The sequence below is a fragment of the Thunnus maccoyii genome, chromosome 9 (genome assembly GCF_910596095.1).
Source record: "Thunnus maccoyii chromosome 9, fThuMac1.1, whole genome shotgun sequence".
Lineage (NCBI taxonomy): Eukaryota > Metazoa > Chordata > Actinopteri > Scombriformes > Scombridae > Thunnus > Thunnus maccoyii.
In genome coordinates, this window is record NC_056541.1 from 29389394 (window position 1) to 29411782 (window position 22389).

Here is a 22389-nt window from a genome sequence, read left to right on the forward strand (position 1 = left end):
TATATTAAACAGTTTGACGTTGGACCTTGTCTGCTAGCATAAAATGCATTTGATAAGTGAACTCTTGTTTGTAATTTACCTTCCTTTGTTTTAAACATTCAGCAATTATAAAACAAGAGGTGAAGCCCAACATCAAGAAGGAGCCCTTCAATGGATCAATAGATGGATACCCTGTGCAGGCAGCAGACCCATTCAACAACATCTATCCACACCCTGCCTACTATGCAAGGGGAGGCCTCCCCCCAACTGGCCAGCCCTCTGCAGCAGACCCAGTAAACGGTTACCACCACAATCTGCCCACGATGCACTATGGCTACTACAACTACCCCCCCAATGCACTTTTCCCCCCTAAGCTGAGGACCTATGAGGGTCGAAATGGCAGTAAGGCTGTCCAGGTAGACAAGAAACCTGACATTCAGAGTCTTCAAAGCATTCAAGCCAGACTGGCTCAGTCCTATCCCGGCCACCCAGAGCAAACCAACCAAACAAATCATGGCACTTACACCCAGCCTCCCAACTACAACCAGTCCCGTCCTTCCTCTGTCTCCTCTGAGACCTCCAACAGAGGCACTCCAGTCATCAAACAGGAGCCTATAGATGTGCCAGTCTATGAAGGCACGGTGCCAAGCCAGGCTGGTGCCAACACACCTAGCTCCACCCCCCAGCCTGCTGCGTGGCCAGGGCACAAGCTTAATGGAAATATTATTCCCACAAGCTGGGACAGCCATCTAAATCCTAAACAAAACCCTGAAGCCTCATCAGTGAACCCAGACAAGCAGCAGTTTCACCAGCATCCCCAGCAGCGGCAGCCCTCTCCTTACCCCCAACAGTGGACATCCTACCCTGGCTCAAATACCCCGATGGCTTCCCCTGCCCCTTCACCATCCCTTCAGGTACCTCTCTCTCCATCTCCCTCTCCTCACCTAGGCACAGCACTCCCAGGTAACATACACCAAGGCTCCCCACGCCCTCCCACCCCACGCCCAAGCACCCCTCACCCAGGTACACCACAGCCTGGTACCTCTCACTCAGGCTCAGTTACACCACAGCCAGGCACCCCCAGGCACTGGGCCAGCCCTGCTCCTAGCCACCAGATGAATGCGTGGGCTATGGGGCCTGCAGCATATAGCCCTGGTTTGAAGCACAGCAATCCTGCAGGAGCCTATGCTGACAAGATCTGGTCCAAAACTGGTGAGAGTCGGTGTTCTACTCCCCTTGGGCTCCAAGAGAAGGCCTGGAGGTCTTGTGGAGGTTCAGTGGCAGGCAGTACCCTGTCCCCTGCCCCTGAGGGCCGCCTCTTCCCAGATGCCCTGCAGCAGTCAGATCAGGCCTGCTGGGACCCCAGCCGAGCTGAGAGTGATGTTGAGAGCACCAGGGGTCGTGAAGAGGATGAGGATGAGGTGTGGTCTGACAGCGAGCACAACTTCCTGGATCCCAACATTGGTGGTGTAGCAGTAGCACCAGCCCATGGCTCCATCCTGATTGAATGTGCGCGTCGGGAACTACATGCCACCACTCCACTCAAAAGGCCTGATCGTTCCCACCCCACCCGCATCTCCCTGGTCTTCTACCAGCACAAGAACCTCAACCAGCCCATGCATGGCCTGGCTCTGTGGGAGGCCAAAATGAAGCTACTGGCAGAGCGAGCACTCCAGAGGCAGCAGGAAGCAGCTCTCCTTGGCCTCTCGCAGGAAGACATCAAGGCCCTCAGCAAGAAACGCAAATGGGGTGCTACAGTGGCAGGGGCCAGTCCAGGACCTGGACAATCAAAAGACAAGAGGGAGGGGCCAGTGACGCGGTTAGCCCCCACGTTCCACACCACCTCTATGGTTACTGTGTCTCCCTATGCCTTCACCCGCCTCACTGGGCCCTACAGCCACTATGTCTGAGGTCAGACAGACACAAACAGACCGATAGCTACGGAGTGGTGCAGTGGAGGGCTGGAGAGAGCGTTGAGCAGGATGAATGTCTCTCAGCCGTCCCGCAGTCTGGCATCTCTCCATCCTGCCCCCTCCGCAGTCCACTTAGAGGAGGGGACATTTTTATTGTTTTTTACCTCATGTCAGGCAGTGGTTTGGGCTTCAGACACACTGCCTGTGGTGCTCTTCCTCTCTCTTCCCTGGAGAGGAACTCCATTGCTTTTTCTTGTTTATAGAATTTTAATGATTCTAATTATTGCTATTATTATCAATATTATGATTGCTATTGTTACTGTCAATGTTGTTATTACAGGTATTATTATAATGAAGACTTGTTTGTTTTTTATTATTGCTGTTTTCATTAATGTTATTATTAATGATGTGATTGTTTTTGGTTATATATTTTTTTTTTAAATCAATTAGTCTGAGTCAGTCAGACTCAGACATTTCCTTTTTCCATGTTTGGAAAACGTGTACCCTATTTTTCTTTGTTTTTTGTCAATCTTCCAGCTGTAGAGGAGGAGTCATTATCAGCCTGGCAAGACAGCAAATCAATACTAATTATCTATATAAAAAGGCCTTTCATGTAGGCTTGCCTTAGATATTTATCTCTATATTAATAATATACAGATATGTATCTTTTATCTCTAAAAGAACAGTTTAGGCCACCATAAAGGACAATTCAATTATTACCAACCTGGGCGTTAATTTCCTAGTTTTGGTCATCATGAAGATTGTGTTTAAATTGTCATTGCTTTAAGGCTGACATTGCTTCAGTTTTCTAGCAGCACTGCTGTCTAATACACAAATGACAGTCTGCTGGAACATCCATTTCTATATATTCTACCAACAAGGACCCACTGAAGTCAGTTGTCAAAGCAGTATAGTGATATAAAATCATCCCTTGAATTTTGCACTGTAACAATCAGTAATATTTTTTTGATGTGGCTACTCTTCCAAGTTGAGCTTAAAAAAATCTCCCAGAAGCGCACTGCTTGGTTTCAGCTGTTGTGTGTTTGCTTTGTGGCTGTGTACGATACAACAGAGTGCCAGGAGAACTGAAACAGGTCATCTCTAATATTTGAACAAAAACACCATAATGCTAAAAGTAGGAAAATAATGCTCAGGTTCAAAATAATTGCAGTTGCCTTTTAAGCCACTTTGGAAGCAAACTTTGCTGCTTCTCTTGGCATTAGCTGATGTGCTCCTCCTCCTCTTCTACACCCCTCCAGCTTTTGACTGGTGTTCAACTTCCAGCTCTGATTGATTTTCATTCCACCACTCTTCATGGCACTCAATGCTGTACTTAGGTGCTCTAACTCAAATCTAGCTCATGTAGTATTTGCAAGTAAATATTTCTTGTTTGACCTAGGTGGAGTAGCAGAATGAATTGATTTATTGCATTCAGATTAGCCACAAAGGTGCCGGAAATTTGCCATGCAAAGAATTATTGCTTTTCTTTGTTCATTGTGTTTTCCAATGTGGCAAACTGTATGTTTCTAGTACTCCACAGAGGCTAAAACAAGTGATCAATACTGCTTGCAAATGCACTTTGACCCAGATCTGCTATTACCACATAGAGATGGAACAGGTGGCACTCGATATCTTCCTACAACAGTCAAGTAGGGGTGAGCACTTCTCAGTGTAAACTCTAGAGGGCAGCAGTGTCTGCCATTTCATAGTTGTGTGTACAAACAAACCTACAAACAATTATTGAAGATCCATTTAGAAGACAGTAAAGCCCTGTCTTGCTGCTTTAGCCAGCCATGGCCAGTAGAGGGGGATCTTACACCCTGTTTGCTGACCATAGATGGGCCTCACCAAAGCAACTTAAGGCAAAGTTGACGTTTGTCCCATTGAGGCACAAATGTGAACTAAGTCTGGAGTTGCCTTTGGGAAGCCCATCCCAGGTTAGAGCAGAAGAAGCAGTGTTGGGACAACAGTGCTTTTGATGATCCTACACACACTCTGGTGCTCTCCTATTACACTTGATTTACTGTGAAGGGCCCACTCCTCCCTCTGCATGGTGCTGTCATCTTCAAGCAGAACGAGGTGTGTCCTTCTGCAGACACCTTGTCACATCAGAGCCAGCCAACTCAAGAACTGGTTCCTACTGAGGTGCTTTTGCAGTTATTGTTGCAAAGTGGTTTTGTCTCAAACAAAGTACACTGTAAAGGGCAGAGAAAGCACAGTCATTCAACGTATTGTTGGTAACCCATTAGCTGTGGTTTTTACAGACAATATATTGTATTGAGAGATAAAGGGAGATCTTGGAAAATTACTGTAGCTTCTGGGAGTTGGCGTCAAACGCAAAGGCATTGAATCAATGAATCTCTCACTTTGTGTGTGTGTGTGTGTGTGTATGTGTGTGTGTGTGTGTGTGTGTCTGAAAATGACACAACTGCATGTGTGTGTGAAAGAAAAGAGCCAAAGAGAGAGACTATTTGATAGCCTGGATGGAGTCCCTTAAATTACTAATTTTAGTTCCTCTCCACCAACCATGTGGCTATTTGATTAATACAATTCAAATGGTGATGTGATTTTGTTGCAAAATGTGGTGAAAGTGAAAATGAATGAGTCATTTGAGTGGATGCAGGCTGACTCCTGGCTGCTGGGTGGTTGTTTGGGTCAAGGCCCTGGTCATCTGTGAAAGACCCTGTTAACCTCTCCCAAGGGTCTCCAGCTCTCTACCTCACGCTGTAGAGACACTGGTCACAATCACAACTTGCTACTGAGGGCAGAGAATCATGCATATGTCCCTTTGTGTGCTCTAGATCTCCACATTCATTTTAACCTGCTTTTTTTACTCTTATTTATTACTACATGGTGATGATGATAATGATTGTCTTTGATGGGTTATTTTCATCTTTTTTTATATAGCTAATACAAATTGTACATAGAGAAGAAAAGATTTATAAAAGCACTTTTAATCTTGATTTTAATGACAAAAAGAAAGAGCCGATTATTGACGACTTGAAGCTTAGTTTTTTTTTTTGTTTTGTTTTGTTTTTTAATTTTCTCAAGAGAGAGATGAAAATGTAAATATTAAAATATTTAGGTAAGATTATTTAACTGGTGAGGATAGTAACTAAACCATGAATGACTAGGGGGTATTTTGAAGTCTTTGACAGCCCTTAACAACAGTAAACAACACTTGGTCGCAATGTGTTGTGTGTACATGTGTGCTTAGTGACACTGCTGTTTTGCTTTCGTAAGTACTGTACCCCCTGTCAGTAACTGACAGAAATCTGTCACTTTCTAAAAACAAATTGATTAGCCCAATTATATGACATGAAACCACACTTTTCTCACTCACTTAAGACAGTCCACATAACTAGGGAAGCCCCCATTTTATCTGTAAAAAGTAGGAATTTTCACAAAGTGAAATTTTAATTGAAGGCTGAAAAATACTAAAATTGTAACGATGTGGTACTCAGCATCAGTGGTCTACTGCCTGTACGCTAAGGAAATATCTGAAACAGTAGCCATTAATTGGATGTGCTCTATGTCAATTAAAGGAATAGTTTGACATTTTGGGAAATATGCTTATTTGCTTTCTTGTTATATGAGAAGATTGATACCGTTCTCATGTTTACATTAAATATGAAGCTAAAGTCAGCAGCCAGCTAGCTTTGCTTAGCATGAAGACTGGAAAGGGGGGAGAAGCTAGCCTAGCTCTGTCTAAAGGTGACAAAATCCACCTATTAGCGCCTCTAAAGCTCACATATTAACATATCATATCACCTTTGTTAAACATTTACAAAAAGCAAAAACATGAATTGTCGATTTTAGACTTTTGTTTTTGTACAGATTAAACAAACAAGATATAATGTGTTAATTAGTGAGGTTTAGAGGTGCTAGTTAGTCAAGTTTGTTACCTCTTGAACACAGCCAGGCTAGCTGTGTCTTTATGCTAAGCTAAGCTAACCAGCGCTGGCTGCAGCTTCATATTACTGTACAGACATGAAAGTGGTATCAGCCTGGGCAAGAAAGTAAATAAGCATATTTCCTAAAATGCATTCCTTGAACAGGACTTATGAGTAGCCAATGATAGTTAAACCATGATCATGTGCATAACCCCGTCCAAAAGGGGGATGTTAAGGAACATACTGGTAGTTGCAGGACCAGTCTGAAGTGAATCAGTGGGAGACGTTTAGTGAGTATTAGCCCAGCAATCTTTGTCAGTTGTGTTAGACTATCAGGTAAGAGACTGCCTCCCTGCTTGTTTCAATGTATCTCTCATTATTATCTACTCTAGTTCTCATAATAGTAAGTATGCACTTGGCAGAAAAATTATGACACACCTGTGAAAGACACCAGGTGTTTCATTTTGTAATGATTTCTTTATCTAACACACACATCATGGCCAACGGTAGATTGGCTGGGACTGGTACAGTACGCCATAACAGGGCCATCTCTTAGGTTTTTGGACACTATCACATGTCCAGTTGAGCCCATTTTACTTTTTAACCATAATGCATGGCCCACATTACACACATACACACACACACAAACATACACACACACACACACACACACACACTTGCCTAAGAATGGGTGCTGAGTATACAGTGATATCTTATTAACTTTGTAAATTTCTAAATGTGTCACGAGTTTGGTGGATGGTTCTCATGAGAAGCGTCACCTCCCAAGCACGTACCGAGATGGGGGGGTCGGTCTGCTGGTGCTATGATGCTACACCTTAAATTCACTGTGTAAAAAATATGAGGGATAAATGATTAAGACAAATATTTTTCTGAGCTCTTAGAATGTCAAGAGAACTATACTTTTGATTAAAGCAGTTTCACAGGATTAGAAGCTGCCGTGGTGCTGACTTTATGAAAAGTCTTTTGTTACAACGCTACAAATTTACATCTCTTTTTGAGGGCAGGGGGGCACTCAAACAGTTGATTACCTTCTCTATTAATATTCATTCCACATTGTACTTGAACTCATTTAAACTAGGATGAGATATAGAGTCATATTATATGAAGACTGTTATCTGGGTCTCATGGTTGGTACAGTGCAAGTACCAACGGCTATTGAAATTATCTTTTGAGTATGTTGTACCTGTTCATGTTATGCGAAGATATTTGAACAATACAAGAATAGCAATTGTGTATTGCCTCCCTCTTCCTCCCCTTAGTCATGCACTTCCTTTTCTCAATCCCTCTATTTCTCTTAACTCATATATATTTTGTCTCTCATGCACACACACACACAAACATAGACATAACATATGCATCTCACTGTGTATGGCCCACTTTTAGAAGTCTATTAAACACCTAATTTAATGAACACTCTAAATTTGGGATAGAGACTTGGACCCTGGTCCATACAAAAAAAAGAAAATCTACCTACACAACTGGCAGCTACATTCCTTTTTGAGTTTTAGGATCGTTCTTGGTTCTTTATTTTTCATGTCAAGGATGCAGTATGTAAAAAAAAGTGTTTTTGTTCAGTCTCTCTCTCTTTGTAGCTGTATGGTGTATTATGTGAATACATAGTGTATGTGGTAAAAAACTCCACAATATTGTTTTATGTTGCGCGATAAATAAAAACATTGAAGTGAAATATGTTTGGTTAAGTGACTTTATTTTCTGGTCAACAGATTCTGATTTTGATTACAGTGGTGCAGTGATGGCTCACCATGCACCGCAGAGTTCTGAGAGTCTGTAATTTGTTCCATTTACAGTAATTGGCGCTGACCAATTACTGTAAATGCTATCCTCTTTTTTCCCCTCTCATACCACTCACTCGCTATGATGTTAACTGGCAAGGTCAACATGAAGACATGAAGAATGCACTGACATTCAGAAGAACACTGCACAACAGATTTGTACAATCTCAACAATTAGCTTGTGACCCCTTAGTAGTGCTTTTAACCAGGGTCAAGCCCTGCTCATGTAGAAGGCCTGTTCACTCTTGAGAGGGTTCCCAGCAGTTTGGGACCCATTTTGGGACCCATATCAGGGTCTCTGAAGTCATGAGTGAGAGCAAGGACAGTGACACCAGTTTTCAGACTGACCATAACCCTTTAACGTCCACCCTTTTTATAGAATTTTCACCTATTTGGCACACCCAAATGGAAGAGCTTATAACAGAAGAACTGTAGGGCCACGGTACATGTATTAGGCTTCATCTGACAAGTGACATCTTCTAGTTTCTGGAAATGTGTTTGTTTAGCATGTGGCTAAAACACAAACAAACTTACATCAGTTAAAATAAGGCTCAAAAAAATGTTTCTGGTCCTTGTTTATAATGAGTCATATTTGAATAACAATAATTAGGACATCTTTATGCCAGAATCATCCAAATCTCCACATACCTTCTACATCTTGTCAACCTGTATAAAATTCCAGACCTCTAGGCCTAACCTTATGGGAGCTAGGGAGTTTTTAGTTTGTGGTGTCACTGTTGTCCCCAAACCTCTCCAGTTATCTCCAATTGGCCAAATTGTGCCAATTGCTTGTACTCATTACTGTGTGATGCTACCGCTTACAACTGGCTTAAGCGGGTCGCCAGCAACCCGGTGGATGTTAAGAAGTTAAAGCAAAGATGTGGATGTTGTATGGTATGTGGGAAGAGTGTTTCAAAGATAAAGACCACAAAAGCAAAATGCCTTGAAATCACTGTTGACTTCTGTGCATTCGAGAATGGATAAAAGAGGTATAATGAGGTTTGAAAGGTAGCCAGGTGCAGGTCCATTTACTGTTTTGAATGCCAGGATAAGTGCTTTAAAATTTTCTCTCATGTGTATGAGCAACCAGTGGAGAAAGATTTGGGTAGAAAAGCGATGTGACAGTGCTCTGAATGATGTAGGTGACAGGGGTCGCCCGGAGAGGAGAAAATTACAATAGTTGAGTCTGGAGGAAAGGAAATCAAGGTCTGATGGAGAGAAATGGACAGATTCTGGCTATGTTGCATAGGTGTTGAAAAGCTGCAGACTAATTTTTTCAGTTCAACTAAAAAATACTTTATTCGTCCCTCAAGGGCAATTTGAGGCAAGCAAGTTTACAAACAAGGACACAATACAATTCATTTACACACATAATAAGAAGAAAGAATGCAAAGATGAAAATGTGAGAAAGAGTTTAAATAAACAAGGAATAATGGCAGTGGCCGATCTGTAACTTGAAAACAATATCCAACACCACAAAGGCACATATTATGTCATAAGTGTCAAAGTGCATTTATCAATCTATACACAAGGTAAACTGACCATTTCTTGTACTGTGGCTGTTCGCAAGTCTTATGGCCTCTGGAATAAAACCAAACTTCCTCCTGTTTGTTTTACATACAGGCAATATAAAACACATTCATAATCTTATATGCTTTCTTGAGGACTTGTGCAGTATTAAGTTGTACTAGGGAGTAGTTCAATCAGGAGAGATCAATAATGTATAACAATATTTATTAAAGAGCAAAAGAGAAACACTCTGGCAATTAGACCGCATCAACCTGAAGCCCTATATAGGACTGTATCCCCCGGAGTCAGTAAAGCCAGCTGATGGATGATAGAAGTTTTCGGTAGGGGTGGCGGATCAATGTGTAAAGTATGTGGGGTCAATACCAAAAAATGGATCATCTCAACTTAGATCCATTCTTGGCATTAGCTGGAGATTCTGGCCCCAGTACTAATTGGTATCAGATTGAATACAAAATTTTGTGGTATCGTCAACCCCTACTTTTTGGTAGAATCTCCCAAAACATCCTGAAAGGAGGTGATGGCTTGCTCAATAGGAGGTCTGAACACAATCATATTTGAAGAACACCGTCCAATGAAACTGGGTTAGCGGATTGTAGCTTCAACAGTCACCAAGCAGAGCAAAAATAAATACATTTAGGAATGGAAATTAACAGTGAAAGTAAAAGAGTTGAATTGAATAGTGTTGAGAGCTGAGAAGCTGCAAGTAGCACCCATACATATCAAGGCTGTGCTCCTCCACAAAACTTTGTGTTGAGGGACATTTGTCTGTGCGATGTTAAGAATTATGTTTTTTTGTTATGGCACAATAGTTACATAAAGAAAATAAATAGCCATTATATTTGATAATGGAAATCTTTTCTGGCACTGTCTGTAGAGCCTTGATGATAATATTATTTATGAATGTTGGTATCTGGGTAGGTTAGTGTGTGCTTCTGTATGGTTGTGTATATATTTCTTCATTCTGCACTACACGTGTCAGTTTTTTTGTCCTGTCATTTTCTTTTTCATTTACTTTAGTTGTTGTTGTGTTTATTTGTTCTTGTTTATCTATATTTTATTTTTTCCCTAACAAGTTACTGATCAATCAATACTCCCTGTACCTATGTTGTTTTTTTATTGAATTTTTTTACAGAATATAAAACAAAACACAACACAAAAGACAGCAGAGAAAGATTATAGCAGATCACAAATCTTAAGACATGAGAAAAAAAAGCATGGCATGTGGACTTACACCAGTGGCGGCTGGTGACTCAAAAAATTGGAGAGGACAGGAGGAAAACCAACATGGAATCTTACAACAAACCGCATCATACAATATCATTGTCCCCCACCTGATGAAATTGGAGGGGTGGGGGGCAGTTTCATATGCCAATAAAACAATTTGCTTTCAAAAACAAAAACCCCTCAGTGGTGAAAAGGCTGCTCCTTTAAAGACATTTACCATATACATAATGTCTCTAAACAAAGAAGAGCTCATTTTAGCAGTGGAGTGGTTCAGGATGTGTAATTTTACCAACAAAGTGAAATTCAAATTTATAGTTGGTTCAATTGAAACAACAGATTTATGTTCTCATCAAAAACAGAAAACATATCACATGATCTACACATGTTTCCTGTGTATTTTCTTAGTAGACAGACATATATAAAGCACCATAAAGCTTATAATCTGATACAGGTTCAGATCAGTGCTGAATACTAGAAAGACTGAACACTAAAAACATTCACAGATCTAAAAGTGTAGGTTCACATCAGAAAGTATTAATGCATGTATCAAATACATGACTTACACACTCTTATCTATATGCATGACATACAAAATATAGTCTACAAAGTTGACATGTTAACACTCGTTATTCTAGTTACTTTAAGCTATTACTCAATATACGACTCATCTTAAAAACAAACTGAAGAAATTGTCACAACAAGCAGCTAAACCTCCTGCACACTCATTCACTAATCACACAACATCAACAGGTGACTGAACAACCACTCAAATAAAAACTGGATCAATTCCACATGAATGAGTGAGTCCAGACAGCTCACTGTCACTTCAACAGGCAAACTACCTACAGCACACTATATGATCTCTGCTGCATTCTTGTTAAGGAGATAAATTCACAAAACAGCCACAGAGACATTTAACCATCAGAGATGAAATTAGCAACCAAAGAGACAGAGAAAGAGAAGCTGTATCTGACTCACATTATCTGATGTCTTCTTCTTTCTTTCATGGAGATGAAGTATTCATGTCCATTTGTGGCTGTTGGTCATCTGGTTTGTTAGTTAACAGAACTTTGTGGCTGCTGGTTAACCAGTCTGATATCATTAGCAACAATGACAAACAAGATAACTCTCCTGATTGTTTCATTTAAATTATGTTGTTAACTTTCTATTGTTGTTGAGAGGAGCTCACCTCAGAGCAGTGGTATGTCAGGCCGCAGCACATTACCGTAGTCCCACTGAGGGTCCAGCCCAGACAGCTGAGGCAGTGAGGCTGCGCCAACAGAGCAGAGCTCTCCAGCCGCTGCCTGGTGGCGTCCTGCTGCTGCTGCGCCACCCAGTCCAAATTCATTCTCCCATTAGCTTAACAACAGTCCTTAACAGTCCTTCAGGGCTGCTACAACAAGCTAACTGTTGTGTTGGCAGCAGTTGGCAGCAACAGAAGCAGCTATCTACTGCTCCATATAAGAAGTGAAACATAACCTCTAAATCTGAAAAAAGGAAATTTGGTTGTTGAAAAGGCCTAACTAAGATGTAATATTTTACTGATGTGTTTAAAGTTTAGAGTTTGCAATTTGCACGTTAGAGTTTATTTTCAATATGCTACTCTATCAATTTATCTATATCTTACTGGTCTTCTTCTCTTACCAGTTCGTCACACTCACGTATGTTACAGTGGTAGAGAATTGAAGATGAAATCTGGAAACTATCATTGGACCAACGCAATGTCAATACTGCATTCTGGTTGTTGATTGGTTAGGGAGGACATCCTCCCTTGGAGTGTCATTTTACGTGTCTTGGCCAATCATAGATTAGCATGAAAAAGACATGAAGTACATTAAATTGATGTAAGAGATGAGATTTGGTAATGGTTTATCTCAACAAAATATTCTTTGTTGTTGCTATTGTTGCTGATGTTGTTTGTTGTGAATGCTTTCAAGCATTCACAACATTCTACTACTAAAATTGTATTCATCTTTTTGATATCTTTCATGGTTTTCACACAATCAGATTTCAAGTTTCATGAAATTTTCAGCCCTTCTCAGGTTTTTACATTAGTGTGTATTGCACGGAATGTTCAGACCCAGAGTGCGTGATGTCACTCCTGACAAGTATAGGCCTGAAAATTTTATCAAAATTGTTCAAGACATTACCACTTTACTCCCACAGCTTCCACTCTACAAGCACAATTTATACAAAAAATGTAGACAAACTTGTCCTCTCTCATTCAGTGTTACTTCCATTAAAATATGTCACACAGTTTTTGAATAAATCCAACAAAAGCGCAGAAAGTGCTGTGTAACAGTCTCATAGACTCCCATGTAATCTGAACTGTTAATCTTCTTGTTAAAAAGAGGGATGATGGTCACATTTGAATTTTGATAGCTCCTTCATTTTAAATAATACAAACACATATCCTACATGAGTATCGCCAATGAAGTCTCAGGACTCATACTCAAGAAATTTTTTCGATGTGACTCTTTGTTTTTGAGTTATACAAAGTTGGTCGAGGCTTGTTTGTTGCTTCTTTGGGTGATTGTCTTCCCCTTGCCACAGGGCTGCAGTGTCACCATAGCAACCTGTGATTGGTGGATTGATGTTCAGGACCTCTTTGTGCTCCTCTTCTCCTGCTCCTCTTCCTTCTCCCCCTCTGTCTCCTTCCTCCTCCTTCTCCTGCTCCTCTTCCTCATCTCCTCCATTCTTACTTTTTGAAACTATTCAACACAATTGCCATTGTCAACTCTTATATACTGATTCATACTCCATTCAAAGCTTAAAATGTTGCACACATTTTCATACATTATGAGTTTTATTCAACCTTAACTCCCATTCATACTTTTTGAAACCATTTAACACATTTCACAACGCAATTTCTTCAGAAATGGCCTTTTCTAGTTTTATTTTGATTTCCCTCTTGCTTCTCAAAAAACAGAGGAGGAGCAACCTCCTCTGCCTCTATGGACAAGCCCCTTCTGACCTAGACATTACATAAGATGAGCTGATACATTGTGCAGACATCATAAAGTCTTGTATATAGTATTATTTGTTTTGCTTCCTGAGAAACACTCTCTCACTCTGCCTTGCGATGTACAGAAATATGACAATAAACTTGATTTGAAGTGATTGATTTGAAAACTTGGATTCATTACAAGGATCAGTGAGAACACAATTAATGCAACGCAGTAAAATACCCAGGAGAGAGTGTTAACCATTCACAGGGGTACTGGAAGGATGCCAAGCCACTGTGCAATGCCCCCTACATACTAGGGATGCTGTGCTATTTTTGGAGGTAGTTGAGAAGAGGCTTCCAAAGCTGATCAAAAAAAAAGAGAACCTCTCACTCCCCTGCAGGATTTAGCTCAAAGGCTTAGTGGCTATGACTTTAAAGATTTCTCCATAACAGGTCTAGACTTAATCCATTGAAATAAAATGCATCTTCTTGCTGATAGAAGAAGCAACAATGTCCCTCTTAAAAAATAGAATTAAGTTCCCATGAGACTTTTCCCCAAAAAGTAAATATCAGAGGGTACTGCCATATACAGTGTAAGTAAGACCCCACCCCACCCTACACTTGACACAAAGGGGAGAAATCCTCGGATAGAAATTATTTAAAGATTGAGGTGTGCGCTGAAGTGCGTGAAGGATCCTGTACTGACTCTCTGTTAGCTTATCCTGTACCTATGTTCATTAACAATGTGCACAGTGAATAAAATCTCTTAAATAAACTACAGACATACAGTATGTACAGCATAAAATGTGTCATTTACACTAAAGTCAAAAAAGAAATGGGAAAACAAATATCTTGAACAATGATTCTTAATTGTTTACATATAACTGTCTGGAAAAATACAAATAAACTGAGAAAAAAATCTTCTATATGTGAATTCTGTCTTTCAGCAAAAAGGTGAAAATATGACAAAAATGCTTAAAAGGGTAAAACGGTAAAATCCCAAATGGCACATTACAGTTTAGCATGGCTGATCACATGTTGCTGTCAACCACTTCAAATGGATGGTGCACATGTGGGAGTTAAGTTGAAATAATGATGAATATTTTATTTTATTGATGAACATTGAACATTCTTATTAAAGAATGTTTGGGTTAGTTATAGTGAGGATGAATACAGATAGCTATCAATGGCTTGCAGAAACTGGTGAGCCTTGTGCAAAGATTTTGTTTTTGTCAAACTTCTACTTAAAAGATTAGTAATGTACCCTTAAAGTCCCCCTCCAGTCAAAAATATTTTCTTCCCATTGTTACATCAGTTGGATGTTTGATGCTCCACAGTGCAGAGTTTGACACTAGAAGACAGTTTTCACATTCATCTTCTGTGCTCATATGGTTTTCGACATCACAAGTTTGGAGCCAATCCTGGTCCAATATGTAACTTACACAAGTGTGATGTGAAAACTTGAAACCTCCAGTGCACAAACACTGAAAATGAACTTTACAATGACGTAGGACATATTTCGTGTCCAGCAGTTAAACTTTTGAAAAGAAAAATATTTGCATATTCATAGATTTTGGGAGAAGTAGTAGATTTAATTTTAAGAATTTTTAACTTTTTTATGACAAAACATGTCAGAGACAAGTCATCATTTAAAGTAGAATATTTTCATATATCTTAAGCATGTGTGGAAGGGATCTTTAAGCTCAACAGTTTGTGTTCTTTCACAGTTGCCCATCAGATCTAATACCAATTCTCATAAATATGAACACAGGTATAAATGTGAGATTGAGGCTGTTTGTATTTGTGAACCACCTGTTCACTACTACTGTTTGTACCAGCGAAAAACAGGCTTAAAACCACTAAAACAAAATGTACTTACTGGAAAAATCGAACATCTGACTCCTTAGAGGGTCTTTTAGTACAATCAAACGCCAAACAAGACTTTTTCTTTCATGAACTGAAAACACACAGCTATGCCTATACTCTGGGGTTACACCATAGCTACACTACCTGACCAACATTGTCACTGTAGTAGTGAGTTGTCAATCATAATGTAGCCACGCCCTAAAGCATACCCTGATTTATCATCAAATGTAAATTAAATGGGACCATAATTTACAAAATGAACATCATGCTGTATTGAGGAAGACTTGAAACTAGCGGTTGAGACCATAACCTCATTAGAAAGTGTTTACTGAGGTAATAAATCAAGTGAGAAGTAGGGTAATTTTCTCATAGACTTCCATACAATCAGACTTCTTTTTGGAGCCAGTGGGGTCGTCCCCTGATGGACATTAGAGGGACTTAGAGAGAGGTCACTTCCGCTTTGGCTTCACCTTTCAGACCTGGAACTACTCGCTTTGGACAGAGCAAATGTACATGTGTGAGTTGTAGCGAGGCTTCTTAAAGGTTGGAGATCAACTCTGAATGTTACATGAAACTGCCAAATCTAACAAAAATACTTTGTTTCCACATCATTCCAAAAACATGAACCAAATTACATGCATAATGAGTCAGTGATGATAAGATGAAATTTACCATCTGCCAAAATACAGGGTCTTGATAAGGCAAACAACTGTGCAGCTTATGCATATGTATGAGAAAGCAAAGAAAGAAATTCAACAACACTTGGTGTTATTGGGCTGCACAGATGAGAGCAACTGGTTTTCAAACAACCTTTCTATTGGGTTAAAATGGAAAACTACAGCACTTTGCAGCCCCCCCCCCCCATCATTCTTGATCTTCTGGTACGGTGAATAGCCTAATGAAAGATAGCGTTAAACATAGAATAAGCATCTGGCATAATGTCAAAGCTCACCTGGCTATTGTTATTGGACCATCTTACTGGCTACAGATATGTTGTTTGTATCAATTAATTATGGAAGCAAGGGAATCGGCTATATTGTCGGCTAGCTGTTGGATCTGTTAAATGTTATATTAATTACTGACAGTTTTTCCTTCCCTCCAAAATGCTCATTAGCCTCACATGTGATGTGGACGATTTGTTATGTTTGGGTACAACAGAGGAGTGGCAACCAGATTCCAAATCCATTTCCAAACATCAATGTATGGCGATGCTCTGCTAAGTGGATCAGTGCCATACACTTGGTGATGTGCTGAAAGCGTGACAGATGGTGATATATGCATGTTCAGTATTAAAACACAGACCAAGACTGCTATTTTCTGTATTATACTTACAGGAAATGATGGACTGCACGTTTCAATAAAACTGCAACCTTGGAATGCCAAATGCCACTTAGACTTCACAAAGGGAAAGCTAAATATTTCTCAAAAGATTTATACTTATTTGAAACAGAATTGGGACTCAGCAATGATCTGATTCAAGTTTATGTTCGCTCTTCCTCTGTTCAAGAATTTTGCAAAACAAATTCCTCATGGATAAAATGAATGCACTACGGCGCACCTTATAACAACACACACATACCACAGAAATACTTTAAGCTAAATGGTAACATCAACATGTTGCTGATGCTGACAATGAAACTGTTAACATGCGGATGTTTAGCAGTTATAATGTTTACCATGTTCACCATAGTTTAGCATGCTAGCATGCTATCATTTTCTGATTTGCAAACATTGTAAAATTTGACCCTGTGATGGAGCTAAATGAAACGTTAAGGAAAATTACAGATGGGTTCTCCATTTACTAACAAGGATGCCACAATGTTCTGATAACTTACATATGGATATTTCAGCATTTGAAAACAAAGTAGCTTGCTAGATACCAGTACAATTACTGTTTAGGGGTGAATTTTCATGCAACACGTATGCATTTCCAAAACTTTTTTTTTTTTTTTAACCATCTGTCAGCTTCAGAGAGCCAACATATGACACACATTCCAGCGGGAAACTGCAGCTATAGTGGCAGTGATAACACTTACAGACTTCACCAGTGATTCTCAACAGGGGCGGAAAAGTGAAAAAGTGACGCCAATACAATGTAGATTATCTTCGCTTCGCTAACCTGATGATCTGATAATCTACTCACATTAATATCTCTCTGTTTAACCATAAAAAAGAGGTTTCAACCTGACCCAAAATAGGTTTAGAACCACTGGACTACACAAAGTTAGCTGTAGTGAGAAATGAATTGTGAGTGTCCCAAACCATCAACCAGCAGCACATGTAAGCTTCATTCATCAATCAGTATTACTGATCAGCCAGACAGGACCATGAAATGAGACTCAGCACAAATGTTGGATTTTTTTTCTATGAAAATTTATAAGTATAAAAACATGATCCATCCAAAGCCAACAGTTTGCACATGCAGCTGTCAACGAGTTGCTCACGTCAAACTGATCACCAAAGCACTGATCACAGACTCTCACAGCCATCAACACACAGACTGAGCTGTCTTATCTTAGAACAAACGTTTCTTCTTACAGTTCCAGTGTCAAATCATCCACCTCCTTCATAATATACAGGACTCTGACCACATCGCTGAGGCTAACAGCTAATTCTGTACTTTGAGCTAACCGGGAGGTTTTCTTCTTGAGATAATGAACATTTTCTAACCATTACTTCTGTTATTTGTTAAGTTTAAAGCAGAAAAACAACTTCAAATGTTGATGATGTCACCCAGAATAGCCAGTGGCGCTGGAGGAAAACCCAGGGGACCATCTGGGAACCATGATGGGAACCATGAATCCATGTTGGGATATTTCAGAGGACAGTGAAAAATTTGATTACTGGTGGCGCTACATGAAAAGTAAGGATATCACCAAAATCACCATGGATGTCTGTATAAAACTTCATGGCAATGGCCCCTTGCCCCCCCCCACCCCTACTTCCAGCACCAGTGGTGTACCATAAAATAAAGTGTGACTGGAATTATTAACTATCCACGGATTACACTACATACACACCAAAGTATAGCACACAACAAACATTTAAAATGCAGAGAAAAGATTTTACTATTTTTTATATGATTAGGACCTTGGGCTGTATTTTCTTGGAGGTGCAACAACCAGCGCAAGCAGCACTCCGACTGTTTGGTATTTTCCTGACCTTGAAACTTGCTTTGCGCCTCTGTGTGGTATTTTGGTGACAAGTGCAGAGCACACGGTGCACAGGTAGGATGTTCATTCAAATGAGTCAGTGCAAAGACAGTTGTATTTTGGTTGAAATTTGGTCCTAGACGTTGCGTTGAAAACAGACATCTCAGAACCACGTCTATTTCTGGTGCAACATCAATCTGCTGCTGTGTCAAACTAAAGTTGAAGTAATCTCTTGCACTTCAGCCCCTCCACAGGCGGAGGTCAGTGCTCACAGAAAAGGACAAACTGTAACAAACAGTCAAACAGTTCAATGGGCCACTTCTCAAGGACTGCACCCAAAGAAAATACTGGAGCACATGATTCTCTTTGGCAATTTATTGAGGTGCAAATGACTAATGTTTTGACGTGCACTGCATCTTCATCAGTCAAACAGTAATGTCATAGATTGAAAAAGTTAAATAACCTCCTCCATACACAGAACAGTCTCTCATTGGTTAATAAGGATGGGAGGTAATCAATCAATAAACTAATACACTAACAGTGCTCATTCAAAAAGGGAGGTGTTACATGGTGAAACAGCAATTAACCGCATGTTACCCATTACAGGAAACAATAGGTAACAATCAATATCTTAAAATCAATGAAAATTTCTCTTATTGGGACATAGATCACAGATAACATGAAAGGCAAAGTTCTTCATTGAGTCCGTGTGGTTTAACTGTGCTTAGTGTATATTTCCAAAAAGCTTCTCTTCTTAGCAATTTCTTAATAATATCACCTCCTCCCTGGGAGGGAGAGATTTTTTTAATGCCCCAGAATCTGAGTGATGCAGTAGAGCCATGATTTGCTAGAGTATAGTGTCTTGCTATTACATATTCTGATTGTGATTAAACTAAATACTTGCTGCAGATGTGCTACAACAACAGATTAATGCTTACAATATAAATAATTTATTTCAATTAAACACTCAACAAAAAAACAACAGAAATAATGTTTAATGTGGTTAAAGCAGGAAAGTCAGAAAATCAGTCTGCACTGATCTGTAAATGAATGTGGGTGATTCTGACAGTATCTGCTGTCCACAGCTGTTTGTACTGTATGAAAGGCTTCTCCTTCTGCTCATTAAATCCCTGCAGCATCTGATATTTCTGTCTGCCTTCAAGTGGTGGACTGAACATCCAAAGACACACACACTTGACCAGCTAATACACACAATTATATATCCCACACACACAGATACATTTTTTTCACACCACCATAGATGCACATGTGCACACAACATCAATGCACACACATTTTTCAAACACATCATGGGCTCATGGACGCATGCCAACCGTCACTGACGTTGCATGTGGGGGTGGGATGATCAATGAGACTGAAAAATTTTACAAGTTCTGACTGGAGGCCTGCACACACTGTGATGACTAAAGCCCAACATGTGGCTTTGTGAGGGTTGCACACCTGACCTGTTGCATGTAAGAATATGCCAATGTCAATTTTGATATCAGCATCATACATCTATTATGAGATAGTGGTACATGTAAATAATGGATTTGTTTTAATGTATCAATGCTTAGAAGTTTGCTAGTATATAGTAGCTTTGGTTAGTCTCTGTTAGTGAGTTCAGCTATTTTGCATGTATTATTTAGCATTAGCCTCAGTAGCTGACTTACTGTCTTTCTGATAGTATTTAGTGGTGCAGCAAGATACAAAGGTCTTGTCAAATTTGTACAGTAATAATACATTAAAGAGAAAAGGTGATTCTGCTGTAAAGAAAATACAATTTAAATGCAGTTCAAAAAATAGCCCAACTAAAAGAGTACATATGTATTTAAGCTATAAACATCATTGGAAAATGTGAACTCGGAGTATGTGTTATGATATTATGGAGTATTTGAGGTTGTACATTGACGGAATGGATATTATATTGTCTATATTTAGAAAGACACAAAAGGACATTGAAAATACAGTGATGGAAAAGAAAGACAAAACAATGTTATTGACAATGTTTTAATAAAAATAGCATTATCTGGGAGGATTCTGTGAAAAGCAGTCACGTCTCCCTCATCTGTTTTCAGGAAAAATTATCTGTTGCCAGTACCAGCCCTAGTAACTGTAACAAAACCATCAATCAGTGCTGCCCCATGGTGTAATTATGCTCCCTTTCTCTAGAAAGGATAATTTAACACATTTCAATCACCTGAAGAGTCATGATACAAAGGTGGATATATAAATGGATGATAGGGACATAACTGAGTAAAATAAAGTATTCCAAACAACATTAAGGCCTAATAATCCAGGCTTTAACAGATGACTGATTTGTTGAATCCCTTGGGTGCTGTTGGTGTGAAAGAAAATTGAATAATAGGTTATCATTTTATAAATCTTTTGTATATATGTTCCATTTTTTTTAAACTAAAGAGTCAATGTTTGTTATCAACTGAATGCGATGTAATGTCATTGTCATTTTGGGGATACGTGTTGGTGAAGAAATCCTACTCCTAGGCTAGTTGAACTCTTGAACCGGTTTCTATCTGAGTATTGCTTGCTGACCTCTGGGGTTAGCTAGAGATATCTTTGTCTTAAGCCTACTGTATTAGAGACTGTGTGGATCATGAGGTACCTAGACAAGCTCAAGCTGAAGGATGTCCATGTCTGAAGTTATTGATTGACCATGAGGTCTCTGTTAGATCGTATGACCATACTTGTTTGTAAGAAGGTGTAACGGTTTGTTGAAGTGTCCATTTAGGGACCAGACTGTTTTAAGCTTTGCTTCTGGAGAGGTATAAAGCTGTCTAGTTTGGGTTCACAATCTTTAGAGAAAGGGCCAGCTGAACAACATCCTTTCTCTCCAAAAATACGAGATTATTGTATTTTTGTTTGTGTTTGAACATTTGTATAATTGTTACTGATGGTGTGATACTGCTTCAACAAGTAACAATGTTTAATGCTTTCTTTATGCGTCTCTTTCTCAAGAAAATTTCCACAACATTGGCAACACACTATACTCTTTCTGCACTATCTGTTGATGCTTCTTTTGTGCAAAGTTATACAGTGGCTATAGAAATTCTATGAATGGAGAATGGTGAATTCTGTCAAATGTCAAATGCATTTAATGAACAGTTGTGAGAGTTTGCATTAGAGGTTTCCTCTCCCAATAGAGCTTCTACACCTCACCATCCAGCTCTAGTCATTCAAACACTGGTTAGTTTGAGTACAGTTAAAAGGTGGCTCAAGTTTAGGTATTTGTGATGAGGCAAAGTGCTCCTTAATGGATGGGCTTTAAAAATGCTCTTCTATGTGAAAGACAGGAAAAAAGCCTACTTTTGTCAATGGTCCTTGGAGAAAGCAACCAAGAATTGAGACAGCTTTGTTGGTCGACATGTCCATGAAATTAAAGTAAACTTGGGATATGGAGGTGTAGTCATCGAAGCAATATGTCATTATAGCACACTGTGTACTTTATAAAAGATAAAAGACAGAAGATGGCACAGGCGGATGGAGGCAGCAGAGTGTTAAAGCCATTGCTGTAAACCTTAACATTAAATGAATTATGGCAGTACAAAATGGTAAGTACAGACTACATTCAGAATATATCCTGTAAACTCTGTCTACATGTTGAGCAGTTGTGCACTGCTACAACATTTTTTAGCCACATTGCTTCTTATTAGTTTCCCTACATCTTGTAAAACATATAGTTGTGAATAGGTTAGGTAATTGACCCATGAGTAAGTGAATACAGATTCAGAGGCATGACATTGGCAATATATATATATATATATATATATATATACAAGACCAGAGCACTGAAAATGTTCTTTTTTATTATTTTATGCACTCTTTATTTTTTCCATAATTAACTAAGACCAATTTAAGGCAAACTAAAGCCCAAGAGAAGAAACAGAAAACTGTATCAAATGCTTTGATAAATCTCCTCAGTTCACAAACATGAACCATTTTATCTGTGTTGAAGGAAAAAAAACAACCAAACTCAGAATACACCTTATAATGTTTACAGAAATAGGTAACATTTAGCCCTTTTTCACTGTAGGAGCGTAACAAAACTTTACA

General features: G+C 39.4%; 1 protein-coding gene across 10 annotated transcripts in view; it reads left to right on the forward strand.

Annotated features, from left to right (window-relative positions):
• The window catches only part of tet3 (tet methylcytosine dioxygenase 3), a 48703-nt gene extending 41210 nt beyond the window's left edge, over positions 1 to 7493 (forward strand). For all 10 annotated transcript variants that reach the window (XM_042421146.1, XM_042421150.1, XM_042421149.1 and 7 more), the window contains one exon: positions 103 to 7493. In XM_042421146.1, coding sequence (XP_042277080.1) covers positions 103 to 1889 — 1787 coding nt within the window. In that variant the 3' untranslated portion in view covers positions 1890 to 7493. The remainder of the gene's footprint in view (positions 1 to 102) is intronic.
• Positions 7494 to 22389: the final 14896 nt, after the last annotated feature.